Here is a 14,805-nt window from a genome sequence, read left to right on the forward strand (position 1 = left end):
CAGTAATGGCTGTGTGAATAGTTGATCAGGAATTGAGAAGTCAGAACGAACAGAGGAGGTTTTTGAACAGAATAGAACACATCCCCACATCGGGGATTGGGGGATTTTTATTAGACCCCAGAGGCTATCTGTAAGCTTTGTTGAGCTTAATCCATTTTCTCTGCTGTATGAGCGCTTAACATTGACATCTCCATAGGACAACCCTCCAGCCAGAGTTTTTGTTGTAGGTGTGGGAAGCATTTTGCAAGGCATACAAGTGTGTAGTTTCAGTGAGGTGTGTGCAGAACTGCCTGTAAAACAAGGGAATTTCCCTGCTGAGTCCAGCAAAGAGTTTATGGTGGACAAACTTGTGACCCCTAAAACTTACAGGGTTCTGTATTATTAAATACCATGCTTAGGAATCAAAGTAAATTAATAGAAGAATGACAATGACATAGTGCCTCTTCTGGGGTTTACAATTTAATATTTAGACAGCTTGAACGTTATTTAAGTTTTTTTTAATGAACAGAAAGGTAATACCTCAGCAATGCCAATAAAAATAACTGCGATATAGTGCTGTTTGCTTTCTTTATGATGAAATACTGTGCAGCCAACCAACATAACCAGAAGAAGCAGAAAAAAGACCTGAAGCAGAAGTTCATGCCAACGTTATGATTCTCATCCAGACGTGTTACTATTTATCTCTCTCTGTCATCATTACTGTTTCAGTCTCCTTTCTGAAACAAAGTCTGGGTTTGGCTTTGATGAATATGCCTGGGTGAGCAGTGTGACAGTAGAATAGAGTACCCCTTTTGTCTTCATGTGCTCCACTGACCTCGCTTCCTTCATCCAGTCCTTCTGGCATCTCCTAAAAGCTTTCAAGTGGTGGAGTGGATCCCCCCGGTGCCCTAGTGCCATGAGAACAGTGTTGGGTGTGGAAACCCCTCCCCCCCAACACACACACGCACATTTCCCCCCACCCCCCACTGCTTGAATGTAATGCTAAGCATATGAGACACATTTCTCCTGAATGACGGGCCAATAAATCTGCAGAGGTTTATCTTCAGTCCATTAACGTGGGCTGGGCCCTAAGTGCTCACAGCTGCCGTTTTTATAGAAGCCCTCCCATGCCAAGGGCCAAGGTCAGAGAGAGAGGGAGAGAGAGGGAGAGAGAGAGAAAGAGAGAGAGAGAGGCTTCTATTGCTCAGCCAGTGGGGGGCGACAGAGATCCCTGTCTGATCAATGGGGTTATGGAGCATCTTCACCTGATGTGAAAGCTCTGCTTTAAATGGTGCCTATTTATGACTCTGGCTTTTTGGGAATTTCAGGTAGCATCCCATGGAATTGTGCTCGGTAGCAGTGTCCGTGTGTGCTCGTATGTGTGACAGCATGTGGGTGTGTCTCTGATATGGAGGTGAGCTCAGCTGCTAATTCCTTAGTTCCCCTGTGAGTCGGTCTGGCAAAGTTCCATCACTGACTGCCCACCATGGGACTGTTAGAGGAGTTGAGAGGGAAACAGGATAATCAAGGACATACATCCAACCATGGAGACAGGTGCTGTAGGAATCTCTGGCTGTCTGGGCTGAAACGTCTACAGGCCGCAGTCATGGCTTGGCCGCATCACTTTTTGTACTCGATGTGGATGCACAGTGGTTTTTCCCAGAGATGCATAATTTCGGTTTTCAGCAAATTGTTTTAGCAATGTCAACCACGAATGCTCACATTATATACACTGTCAAAGACAGTGCCTTACGTTGATCATTTTAACTCTTCGGCATCTGGGCAAAGGTTTACAAGACAGCATGGTGTCTGACCTTTATGGTAAAAACAGATTGAAAAGTAGAGAGATCCATCTTCTCTGTGTTCACTGCTGTCTGTCCCTCAAGGTTCAGCAGGCAGGCAGGCTCCCTGCAGCACACGCTGGAGGAACATGTGTTTAAATATGCTGCTCCTTCCTGTCGGATCCTTATTGTTTTACCAGGAGCAAGCCTGGGGCTGGTATTTCAGTTCCATCAGAACTCACTACAGTCATTTTTGTGTGTGTGTCTGTGTGTGTGTGTGTGTGTGTGTGTGTGCATGTGTGCTTGCAGGTGGGTGCAGTTTTTGTGTGGGAGTGGTTGAGACAATGTTGCTGTGCATGTCCTTGTGTTGATGTCTTCTTCTTGTGTATGCATTTTGTGTGTGTGTGTGTGTTTTGTTTGTGTGTGAATGTCAGTGTTATTATATTCTTGATTATTCGTACATACAGACAGTGTGTCTCTTGTGGACATTGCGGTGTACCACTGCAGTGTACCATGGTCTTTAGTACTGGACTTCTGGACCCCTCCCTTTAGGTAGAACACTGATTATTTTAGCGTGTACACATTTCAAGAGAAAATTGATTTAGCGTACCTTGTAATTAGCATAAGGGTGAAACACGCAGACACCTCGTTCTCGTGAACCGTGGCGTCCTTGTCGCTGCACTCCAGCGTTCCAGCTACCGATGGGAGCTTCTGCCCTCAGAACGGAGACCGTAGACATTGTGGGGTTTTGGACGGAGGAGAGCTGTAATTTGCCGCTGCTCCTCAGTGCGGATCACGTCTGTGCACTCTGCCTTGTCATTTGCCCTCCTCTCCGCAGAAACGCAGCGTCTGTTACTGAAATACATTCCGCTCTGACGCAGAAGCAGAATGGCTGCAGACCAACTTCAAAGCGCAACTTATCCTCCGGATTCACTGAAGGCTTTTTGTTTTTCAAGGGGTAAATGTTAATGTATGGTGATGATCTAATTGGTCTGTGGTTATTTCTGTTGTTTTTAAATAACAATATATATATATATATATATATATATATATATATATATATATATATATATATATATATATATATGTTTTTGTATGACGCCCTGAAATTACCATGCCTTTCATGATCAATATGTCAGATTACACCGGTCCATGCACATATGGGGATGGCTCATGCATTATACACATTATGCACTTTTAATGGAACTAGCCCTCAGAAATCCAGTTTTAAAGTATTCTATTAATTTTGCTTACACTTTATGTCTTTATTTACTCTATTCCTCCATTTTGCCCCTAATGAGTGTCATATATGTAGTGAATCACAGTACATTGGGTTTTGGTTCTGGTAAAATCCTGCTGTTTAGCATAGGGTAGACAACAGTAAGGGTTTTACCCTCTTAAACTTTCTACCACATTCTGACCCCTTGCACCCCATTGGTCGTTGTTGGTTTTTTTGGAACTTGGGTACGCTGTCGAACATGCTGCCTTGTTGAGGAAGCCTCTCCTGTGAGGGTATGCACAGGATTTTGTCTGCATGAGTTATCTAGGTAAGTTTATCTTTGTGGGGGTATCTTTGCAGGGTTATCTGTGCAAGGGTATCCCTGTGAGGTTATCTATGTGGGGGTATTCTTGTGAGTATGTCTGCATGAGGGTATTCCCGTGAGTTTATCTTTATGAGGGTTTTTGTGTGGGTTTATCTGTGTAAGGGTATTCGTGTAAGTTTATCTGTGTGAGGGTATTCATATTAGTTTATCTGTGTAAGGGTATTTGTGTGTGATTTTCTGTGACAGAGTATCCTTGTGAGTCTATCTGTATCAGGGTATGTCTGTGACAGGGTGGCTCGATGTAAATTTATCTGTGTGAGGGTGTTCATGTGAGTGTATCTGTAACGTGGTATGTATGTGAGTTTATGTGTTCAAGGATATTTGTGTGAGTTTATCCACATGTTTATTATTGTGAGTTTTTCCAATGAGCTTATCTGTATGATCTGGTGCAAGGAATTTGTGTGTAAATTTAATGACGTCTCTGTGCTGGGGTAATGTCTCTGTGAGGTTGTCACTGTGAGTGGTGTCTCTTAAAGAGGGTAATGGGGTATCTGTGAGGGTGTCACTGTGAGGGTGTAGTGGTGTCTGTGAGGGTGTCAGTATGAGGTTGTAATTATGTCTATGGGTATACACATAATTTATGCCCATATTTATATTTATGGGTATGGTGGTGTCTCTGTGCGGTTATCAGTGTGAGTGTGTAATGGTGTAACTGTGAGTAACTATGTCAGTACGAGGGTATAATGGTGTCTCCATGAGTGTGTCAGTGAGGGCCATTGTGGTGTACACCTCCCTTTGGAAAATTTTGCTCTGTAGCAAATTCCACTTTTAGGTGGTTGAGAATTGCTTCAGCGCAGTGAAATGAAATGACCTCATGCAAAAAGCCTGGTTTCTCTCAGTTTTTTGTGAATTTGTAAAGTGACAGGGTGGCTTGGATGAGGTTAGTCAGGTCACTTCCCTCAACATGCTAAATGGCCTCTTTTGAGTGCTCACTCAGATACAAACTTATGTTGCTCAGGGACATCGTTCTTGCGTTTTAAAGTACAGGCTGTGAAATACTTCTTAAAGAAGTGCACATTAATAATAATAATAATAACTGAAGTAGCAAGATGAATTGCACTTGCATTGCCTTATTAAAACCCAATGTTGCTGCACATAAAATACATAAATAAATATAGATCAGAGATGTACAAACAAGTTAACTGTGGACTAAACCAGAATAAATAAAATGAGACAATTACCATGAGTGTAGATGGTGGCAGTGTTCTTACACTCAGAAAATCTGTTGAGGTAGGGAATTCCGAAGTTAGCTGCCAAAGCACTGAAAGTTCTGTCCCCTGTAGAGCATAGTTTTAGGCATAGTGTGTTTGGCTGGTGTCAGAGGAACACAGTCTCCAAGAAAGTACACAGAAGGAGTCACTTAAATTACTTGGTTCAAGGCCACTGAGTGTTTTAACAGCTAATAAAAGTATTATACATGCATGCTAGAATATTCAGAAAGTCTCATAGTGACATTTTCTGATGCTCAGAGAGATATACCTTTTTAAGATGTATGAACTTGAAATGAATGTTCGTAGATAAGAAGATGGACAGCTAGTTTGCTGTCTTTGCCTGTTTTTACTGCTAACATGAGAGAAACGCGCCTGCCATGTGCTTCCATTACAGCAACACAGTCTGCCCCCTAGTGGTAAGTCTTGTGAATTGCATGCCCGGCTCACACTGCTTTTTTTCTGTGTGCCTCTTCCAGAGATGAGTATGACGAGGAAGGCTTCTGCCAGCCCTACAGGGGCATCGCCTGTGCCCGGTTCATCGGAAACCGCAGCATCTTTGTGGACTCGCTGCAGATGCAGGGCGAGATCGAGACCCAGATCACAGGTATCCACCGCTCTGCTTTCTGTTGGTCTCACCGCTACAGTATCCCAATGGATTCCATGTTGCGTACACGTCGTCATCACTTTTTTTTTCCTCAATCAGACTTGAAAGGCGGCTAAATCATTCTGTGCCTGGTTGTGAGGGTCTGTGTGTCTGTCCATGTAATTGCTTCAGACTGCCTCCAGTTCAATGTGTATATTCACATTGATGCCTGTGAAGATGATGTGAGCTCTTCAGAGGGTCAGCAGAAGTTCATGAGATATAGTCACACAGTATGGTCCACATATGGCCCTCTCTGCATCACTGTAATCAGTGGCTAACTTTGTCCAATAACCAATTTGTTCACAAGACGATTGGCGTCAGGCAAAGCCATGCAGCCTCGAAAGTAATTTTTTTATGGTAATATTTCACTACCAATCATATATGAATGATATGTGCAGCACACATAATAAGCTATCGTGAAAGAATGTTGAAAAAAGTGCTGGCCTGTCTGTAAAGTGTGTTTTCATTTTACCATGCATGCATTCAGTAATGTATGTGGACAGGATTTTGGTGTACCCTTCCTTTATGGGTGGGAACGTTGTGCTGAGACACACCCATGTTCTTTTACATTACATTATTACATCATCATCATTTAGCAGATGCTCTTGCCCAGAGTGACTTACATAGGTTACAATTTTGCATGTTATGTCATTTATACAGCTGGATATTTACTGAGGCAATTGTGGGTTAATTATCGTGCCCAAGGGTACAGCAGCAGTGCCCCAGTAGAGAATCGAACCAGCAACCTTTTGGTTATGAGCCCCGCTCCTTACCACTATGCTACACTGCCACCCTACTGACAGATGAAGAGATTGCTGATTGCTCGTTGTTCTCCCCCTGGCAGCCGCGTTCACCATGATCGGCACCTCCAACCACCTGTCAGACCGCTGCTCGCAGTTCGCTATCCCCTCGCTGTGCCATTTCGCCTTCCCGGCCTGCGACCGGAGCTCGGGAGTGGACAAGCCACGCGACCTGTGCAAGGATGAGTGCGAGATCCTGGAGAACGACCTGTGCAAGACGGAGTACATCATCGCCCGCTCCAACCCCATCATCCTCAAGCGCCTCAAACTGCCCAACTGCGACGACCTGGCTGCCTCCGACAGCCCCGAGGCGGCCAACTGCATGAGGATCGGCATCCCCATGGCCGAGCCCATCAACAAGAGTAAGAATTCACCGTTCAGCCTGTCTGTATCTATATATTTACTGTAATTGTTATCATCCTTGTGACTGAGCTTGCCAACAAGAATAAGAACTCACTATATAGTTTGTATGTCTATATGGATATATTTATTATAATTATTAACATACCCATGGCAATCAAATTCAAATCTGATAAGATCAAGGGTTCAATAGTCTGTCTGTCTGTATTGGCCTATATGTTGTCATTATTAACATACTTATGACCGAAGTCATTATCAAAAGTAAGAGTTCACAAAACAGTCAAAACAGTCAGTCTGTCCATATCTATCTGTATGTCTTAATTATTAACAGGCACATGGCTGAGTCCATCAACAAGAGAAAGAGTTCATCATAGTTTGCCTCCCTGCATGTCTGTCTAGCTATAAATCATAAGTATTAACATCCCTATGGAAGAGCCTTTTAACAAGAGCTATGACTCACTGCTCTTCTGTCTCTATTGCTGTTTCCTTCCCCACAACAAAGCTACAAAACTTGGACGTGGCTTAATGAGTGTGAACATTTACATTTACATTTACATTTATTCATTTAGCAGACGCTTTTATCCAAAGCGACTTACATAGGTTACAGTTCTTTACAATGTTATCCAATGTACACACTGCACACTCCTTCACATCCTCTGCATTTATCAGATTCTCTTATCAGATTTTTTCTGCCTAACTCTTTCAGTATCCCTGTCTGCATCTAATGAAGTCCAGTGAAGGAACATTTTATTTGTATTATCCTGTATGTAATTAACGTGTTTTGTGTGTGTGTGTGTGTGATCCCCTTCTCACCCAGATCACAAGTGCTTCAACAGCAGCGGTGCAGACTACCGCGGCACGGTCAGCGTGACCAAGTCCGGCCGGCAGTGCCAGCCCTGGAACTCCCAGTACCCGCACAGCCACACTTACCTGGCCGTGCGCTACCCAGAGCTCAACGGAGGCCACTCTTATTGCCGTAACCCCGGCAACAAGCAGGAGGCCCCCTGGTGCTTCACCCTGGATGAGGGCGTGCGCATGGAGCTGTGTGACATCCCTGTCTGCGGTGAGGGTCGCTGTCACGCATTCACCCACACACTCCGAAGGGCCCAAGACCGGGGTCTTACCCAGTAGCATTACAAATTACTCTGTCAGCCCGACGCTAAATATACTAATCTCATACCATCACACATTCCTGTACTGTATCAGGTTAAATCTAACACTCACCCAGCACAGTCACTCACTCCCATAATGTATCAGATTACATATGACACTCCATACACCACCATCATAAATGACTGCGTCAGTCTGTGTCTAACACTCACTCACCATCAGTATCAGTTGTCACATATGTCTACAAGAATTAGCATTGAAACTTGACACTTAGCTCCTTGTCCAATATAAGACTTGCCATCATGTAGCTAAAAGAAGGTTTCCGTTTTATATGCATTTAAAACAATACATTAATGAAACTGCGGATGTGTGGCCTGTGTGGCAGATTCCAAAGAGAACCGTGGCGGCGGCAACATGGAGATCCTCTACATCCTGGTCCCGAGCGTGGCCATCCCACTCGCCATTGCCCTGCTCTTCTTCTTCATCTGTGTCTGCCGAAACAACCAAAAGGCCTCCCGCCCACCAGCCCCGCGCCAGCCCAAACCCGTCAGGGGTCAGAACGTGGAGATGTCCATGCTCAGCGCCTACAAGCCTAAGGTAACAGCGGTGGGTGGCCCAAATCTGGGGGATTAGATCAGCATCAAATACAAGAACATACAAGACGGGAAGAATATAGCAGGCGTGTAAAACGAACCAGGAAATGTTAAACCTCTGTCTTCACACTCAATAATCATAAAACAGGAGGATTTCAGGTAACCGTTCATGGTTGGTGGGGGGGGTAACACGCATATATGTGGGCTTTATAGTGGTGAGCCTGCAGTATGTCGGGTTTGTGTTTATGACAGACCATCGGCTTATTGCAGACCCGGTGCAGCTGGTGCCCTCATGTAGCGGAAGGCAGCGAGGGGCCTCGGGTCTGCCGGCAGGTGGGGCAGGGTGCTTTAGGTGATCTGTCCATGTGTGTACAGATCTGCAGCCCGACCCAGGGGGCACAGGAAGGGAGCTGTTTGAGCAAGGCTTCGCACCATTTTAATAATGGAAACTCATCCCTCTTTCAGACCATGAGGGTGAGTGAGGTGCGCGTCGATCCCTTTTTAGCCTCACTCTCTGTTTTTAGAGCCTCTGTTTACTTTTTTCGGCAGAGTCAGCTCTTCGGCAGCCCTTGCAGATCCAAGTTCCACCCTGCCCAGAGCTGTGCCATGTGGATGCAATCTGCCAAAAGCTCAGCAATCCTGAAATAGTACCCATGTCATAATTTTAACATTCCTCGTGTGCAGTGTAGCTCTCCTTATATACTGTACAATTCCCCCCTCCTTATATGAGCTGTGGTGTTGATAATCTGACTTTCATTATATGGCAGAATTGTGGTTGTATAGAGGCCTCAGTCAGACACAGTGGAGCAGCAGTGGGCAGCATGTGGAGCTCTCTCTAAGGCTGACTGGTGCTCAACATTCCTGAGCTTCAGATCTCTATCAGCATAGCACAGCAAGGCTAGGCGTGCATGCATTCTCAATAGTTAATGCGTTACTTTAATATATAATGTAATACATCTTTTTCAAATGAAAGTTAGTAAGGCATATCATTTAAGGCTTATTCAGAATAACCTCAAATTTCAGATTTCATATTCTTAAGCGTTTAGTATTCCTCTGAGTGGGGTAGTTGATAATTTCATACCTTTCTCTTTCTTCACATTTTATTCTCTTTTGTGCTCTAGTTCTTTGCATGGTGGCCTTTACAGTGTATTGTGATGATGTTGTGCTGCGCAACAGCTTCAAAGTTTGGTTTTTTTTGCTGTGCAATACATCTGTTTGCACAAATTAAGAGAGTGCATGAGAAGGGCAGGAGTTGGACTGTGTTTTCCAGCACCTCAGGTTTATCTTGGCCGGTAGCAGGGTGCATTCTTCCGCAAGAGAAGAGCAACACTTTCCACAGGGTATTGCACAGGGCTGTCAAACACCCGTTTAGTAGATTTATTGGCGCTCAGGGCGGGAGCATCAGTTTGATTCTTAAATACCTCAGGTCCCCTCTCCGCCCCCCAGAGTGTCACTGTGATCAACCAGGCCCTGCTCTGGGGTCATTCAGGGGTCACTGTTTATGACAACTGTTTGGCCCAGCGAGAGGACGAGTCTGCATTTGGCCCAGGGGAGCGCCTGTAATGCGAAACATCTGTCCCTTTCATAAGAGGCCCGATTTCCAACCGCCTCCCCTGTCGACTGTGGCTTCTGTCAGGAATTTCAATTTTCATTTCAGGGGTTATTAGGATTTCTCATCCTCGCTAACCTTTTATCTCCCTTTCAGAACCTGCCCCGTCTGTCTAGGACAACACAGCGGCCAGATTGCCCCACCAGATTACTGAACCAGCTTGCGTATGTGAAGGAAGTTCACCTGAAGTCTGTTAAAATGATAAGAAAATACACAAGAATATAGAATGTGGAATCTAAAACAGTTCTTTTCGATAGCCCGAGGAATAAATTCCTGCATCTTATTTTCTCATGGCTTTGCACGCACAACAGATGACGGCAACCTCTGCATAAATTCCCTGTTGCACCTGAACAATGGCTTGCAGTTGTAAATTAAAGACAGTACTGTAACTGTAAGCCAAGCGACCATAAGAACTGCATGAGACAAGGTGAACTCAGTGAGAAGCTGTAATTCTTGGATCTGGCTTGTTCTTTTCTTATTTGGTCCTGAGAACCAAAGTGTTCTGGAATTGCGGAGAGCTTATCTGGGGGTCAGAGTTAAAGATGATTAAAAACGACCGACTAGAGTGTGAATCAAACTATGAGCCTGGCAAAAATGTCGGAAGTGCCCAAGGGAGAGTTGTCCAGAGATTTCTCAAGGCAGTAAATTCACACGTTCTTCAGAAATGTAATTACAGCAATGACTTCACCGCAAACACGGGACTCGATCAAGGATGATGTGAGACGGCAGAGCCATTAATAAGTCTTAACTTCACTTTATGACTTTGTGAAGAGAAAATGGACAGAAATGGCGGTGAATTGCTTGTCATACCTTTTGGGGGGGGATCATTGCGTGTTCTCCGTGTTCATGGGAAGAAGAAGGCTTTGGCCTCCTCGTGTTACCGGAGAGTGCAGTCCCAGCTGGGTCAGATTAATTACAATTATCTGTCATCCCGTAAGTGTGAGTTTACCCTTGGCAGTTACCTTCAAGCCATTTTTCACATCACTCTCAGCTAGAATTGAACTGCCTGCAATTCTTCAAATCCACAAACGTCAGTTTATTGTTGCTAGTTTTGCCAGCCCTTTGCTGGACCTTCTGAGGTCAAAGTGAAAACGAAATGTTTTGCCGTTGGCTTTTAGTGATTTATCTGAGGCTGGAGGTGAAATAATGGATACACTATGACTGTAATAAATAACAATAGACTCTCCAGGCAATGTTACAAGTGAACTGAATCACCTTGTTTTAATAGGCCGTTTGCCTATTTCCAATTATCACGACCAGTAATTGTTGGCTGTAACGTTCGTATGTCCAGTTCACCCAACAATGGAAAAATCTGAAAATGTAATGTGCAGCTAAAGCTGCTGTCAGGATTCATTGATGAGCGTATTAATCCAGGAATATATGATGGTACTTAAATATTATTTCTGTAAATGGTCAGGTCTGTTATTTTCCAATTATGACTTATTATTTCCCATTTCTCAACAGCAGCAATCGTGTTTCTGGTGATCAGGTTGTTCGGCCATGTGAAGTGCAGCTGAGCTCAGCTCTTTCAGCGGGAGTTTCAATGTGTGTGTTTGCCCTGGCGGTAACCTCTGTGTCCTTTTCCTCTCTTACAGAGCAAAGCCAAAGAGCTGCCTCTGTCCGCTGTGCGCTTCATGGAAGAGCTAGGAGAGTGCGCCTTCGGGAAGATTTACAAGGGCCACCTCTACCTCCCGGGGATGGAGCACGCCCAGCTGGTGGCCATCAAGACCCTGAAGGACTTCTCCAGCCCCCAGCAGTGGGCGGAGTTCCAACAGGAGGCCTCTCTCATGGCCGAGCTGCACCACCATAACGTGGTGTGCCTGCTGGGCGTGGTCACCCAGGAGCAGCCCGTCTGCATGCTCTTCGAGTTCCTCAACCAGGGCGACCTGCACGAGTTCCTCATCATGCGCTCTCCACACTCCGACGTGGGCTGCAGCAGCGACGAGGACGGCACCGTCAAGTCCAGCCTGGACCACGGCGACTTCCTGCACCTGGCCATCCAGGTGGCGGCGGGGATGGAGTACCTGGCCAGCCACTTCTTCGTGCACAAGGACCTGGCGGCCCGCAACATCCTGGTCGGCGAGCAGCTGCACGTCAAGATCTCCGACCTGGGCCTGTCCCGGGAGATCTACGCCTCCGACTACTACCGCGTGCAGCCCAAGTCCCTGCTGCCCATCCGCTGGATGCCCCCGGAGGCCATCGTCTACGGCAAGTTCACCACCGACTCGGACATCTGGGCCTTCGGCGTGGTGCTGTGGGAGATCTTCAGCTACGGCCTGCAGCCCTACTACGGCTTCAGCAACCAGGAGGTGATGGAGATGGTGCGCAAGCGCCAGCTACTGCCCTGCCCCGAGGACTGCCCGCCCCGCATGTACGGCCTGATGACCGAGTGCTGGCAGGAGGGCCCCGCCCGGCGGCCCCGCTTCAAGGACATCCACGCCCGCCTGCGCGCCTGGGAGGGGCTGTCCTCCCACACCAGCTCCACCACCCCCTCGGGGGGGAACACCACCACCCAGACCACCTCCCTCAGCGCCAGCCCCGTCAGTAACCTCAGCAACCCCCGCTACGCCGGCTACATCTACCCGGCCCAGGGCCTGCCCCCGGGCCAGATCGGCTTCATGGCGGCACCCATGGCCCAGAACCAGAGGTTCATACCCGTCAACGGCTACCCCATCCCCCCGGGCTACGCCGCCTTCCCAGCCGCCCACTTCCAGCCCCAGGGCCCCCCTAGGGTGGTGCAGCACTGTCCCCCGCCCAAAAGCCGCTCCCCGAGCAGCGCCAGCGGCTCCACCAGCACGGGTCACGTGACCAGCATCCCGTCCACAGGCTCCAACCAGGACGCCAACACGCCCCTGCTGTCTCACTGCGTGGCCCTGTCTGGCATGCCCGCCGGGCCCGTTTTCGGACACATGAACCAGAAATCCCTGCAGATGGACCCCACGCAGACTGCCCTGCTCGCGGACTCCAACAGACACATGTACAGTGAATCAGTCATCACTGCCGATTTGTAAATATACCCTTGAATTTTTTTTTTATAATTATTATAATTATTTTATCTTTCTCCTGTAAATATGAAAGCCTGAATGAAATGCAAAGATTTATATTCAGAAATGTTTTATAATTAAAAAAGTTAAAAAAAGGAAGCCTGTCTTACTGAACATTCTGAAAGCCCCAATGCCTTGCTGTGAAACCACAGGATTTTGCCAGGTTTGCCTCCAACGCAGTTCGCTAAGCTTCTCGTGTGTCCATCACGTCTGTCGATACTGTGCGAACATGGAATTTCATTGTGTTTGAAGCCTTGAATGTTCATAGTTTCGAAACAAACAAATGCAAGTCCTCTACAATTCTTTTTTGCAGGAGTAATTTAAAATGGAGTCTTCTGCTCCTCTCAAGATTACTTCTTTTCCTTTGGTCTTTATTTTTCCAGGAGCATAAATCAAATACATCAAATGAGATTTCTTCAAAACAGACCTTACATTTTTGCTTGAGCGCTCCTTGTAGCAGTGTTTACTTGTTAATGGGTGAGGGAATATCACTGCTTTTACGTTTTCATCATTCAAAGTGTCAGTCTTCTGTCGGGGAAGTTTTTTAGGCAGTATTTCATGAAAAATTGCCACAAAAGAAGAGACTAGAGAGAAATGCCTAAATGATGTGCATGCAGCAAGAACATAATTGAATAGCAAATGTCAATCAGCCCTTCATTCTCCTTTTTCTCCTGTCATCCTTTATGTGCCTACTAGCTATGCAATAATCAGCTCTTTCAGAATCACTTTTCAGCCAGCGTTTTGTTCCTATGAAGAAGTGGGTCAAATAAAAAATGTACACTTTACAATATCCTTTTGAAATTATGATTAAAAAGGTAAATGTGTCTGATTATCTTAGGCCTGTACTAAGGCTTCATATATATACAACAGGGATATTGAAGATACTTTGAATCATTTAGAGCAAACTTCTTTTATATATACTAGAGGAGTCATATAAGCAGCTATTTTTCATTGTTTGAATGTGTTTGTTGCTATGCAACTGTTGAGTACAAGGATCCCCTCTTCACCTGTATTGCAGACAATCATTGGCTCACCAGGTATCAGGGTACAATGTAAAATGAAGATTGAAATGTTCCACTTTTTGTCCAGATTAGGGACATTATCATTATTACAATTATGGGACATGTTATGTGATAAAGCCCATGTCAGAGGTACAGACATGTTAGTTCTTCACTTTGATGTGTCTCGTCCAAGTACAGTTTTACCTACCTTGGTATCTGCAGTTCTATACAGGTATCCACCCTCTGTTGCTATATATGTATGTAGTTTGTTTGTATGCCAGTTCAAAAACCACTTTAACACAAGACTGTGAATCTTGGTACTGGATATTTTGTCTTTTGCAAAATATTTTCATTGTGCTGTGTTTTTAAGACAGTTTCTTTCTTAGGACAGCCTTTTCTATGATTTTGTAGAATTCAGTTTACAAAATACAAAAGGTTTACAGCTTCCATATTCTAAGACCAAGAGGCTTTGTTTTTGTATGTGTCAGAGGATTTTTTTGCACAAATGTTTTGTATGGCAAAAAAAAGATTGATTAAATGACATTGTTCAGTCAGTGTCTTCTGTATTCGATTTCTCTAAATGTGAACACACCCCCCCCCCTCTCTTTAGTGTCTATGTGAGCATGTTCTCATTTCAGTTTAATTACGAATAAATCAGTCAGTCACAATAGACATTCACCATCTTTTTGTTAGTGTCTATGCACATTTTTGAGCATAAATAACACTATCACTTAAGAACACACAGACCTCAAGCGTTGCCCCCTCCCACACCTTCACTGTGACACCAGTGCATCCAGGCTCTGTCTTGCAGTCTCACTCTCACCTGAGAGAACAGACTCACCATTTCAGGCCCGCTCTCGCGGCCACTATAAGTTCCGAGTGCTCTTGGCTGCTTTGCCCCGGTTACACGGTGTGAAGGTCTGCTGGTTCAGACCATTTTCACACATCTGCTGACCTTCTCTGTCTCTCGGTCATCACGCAGTGGACCCAAATGATTACACAAACCATCTGTATCCGATAGATTGGTGGATGTTCCCATTTGCAAGCTGGATTTGTATGGCAGGGAAACG

At 45.5% G+C, this 14,805-nt stretch overlaps 1 protein-coding gene across 1 annotated transcript in view; it reads left to right on the top strand.

Moving 5' to 3' along the window:
• Window positions 1-12,701, top strand: part of ror1 (receptor tyrosine kinase-like orphan receptor 1) — an 89,259-nt gene extending 76,558 nt beyond the window's left edge. Inside the window, exons 5-9 of the mRNA XM_036521622.1 lie at window positions 5,052-5,179; window positions 6,063-6,380; window positions 7,196-7,441; window positions 7,874-8,085; window positions 11,286-12,701. Coding sequence (XP_036377515.1) covers window positions 5,052-5,179; window positions 6,063-6,380; window positions 7,196-7,441; window positions 7,874-8,085; window positions 11,286-12,701 — 2,320 coding nt within the window. The remainder of the gene's footprint in view (window positions 1-5,051; window positions 5,180-6,062; window positions 6,381-7,195; window positions 7,442-7,873; window positions 8,086-11,285) is intronic.
• Window positions 12,702-14,805: the final 2,104 nt, after the last annotated feature.

Source organism: Megalops cyprinoides, chromosome 2 (assembly GCF_013368585.1).
Source record: "Megalops cyprinoides isolate fMegCyp1 chromosome 2, fMegCyp1.pri, whole genome shotgun sequence".
Taxonomy (NCBI): Eukaryota; Metazoa; Chordata; class Actinopteri; order Elopiformes; family Megalopidae; genus Megalops; species Megalops cyprinoides.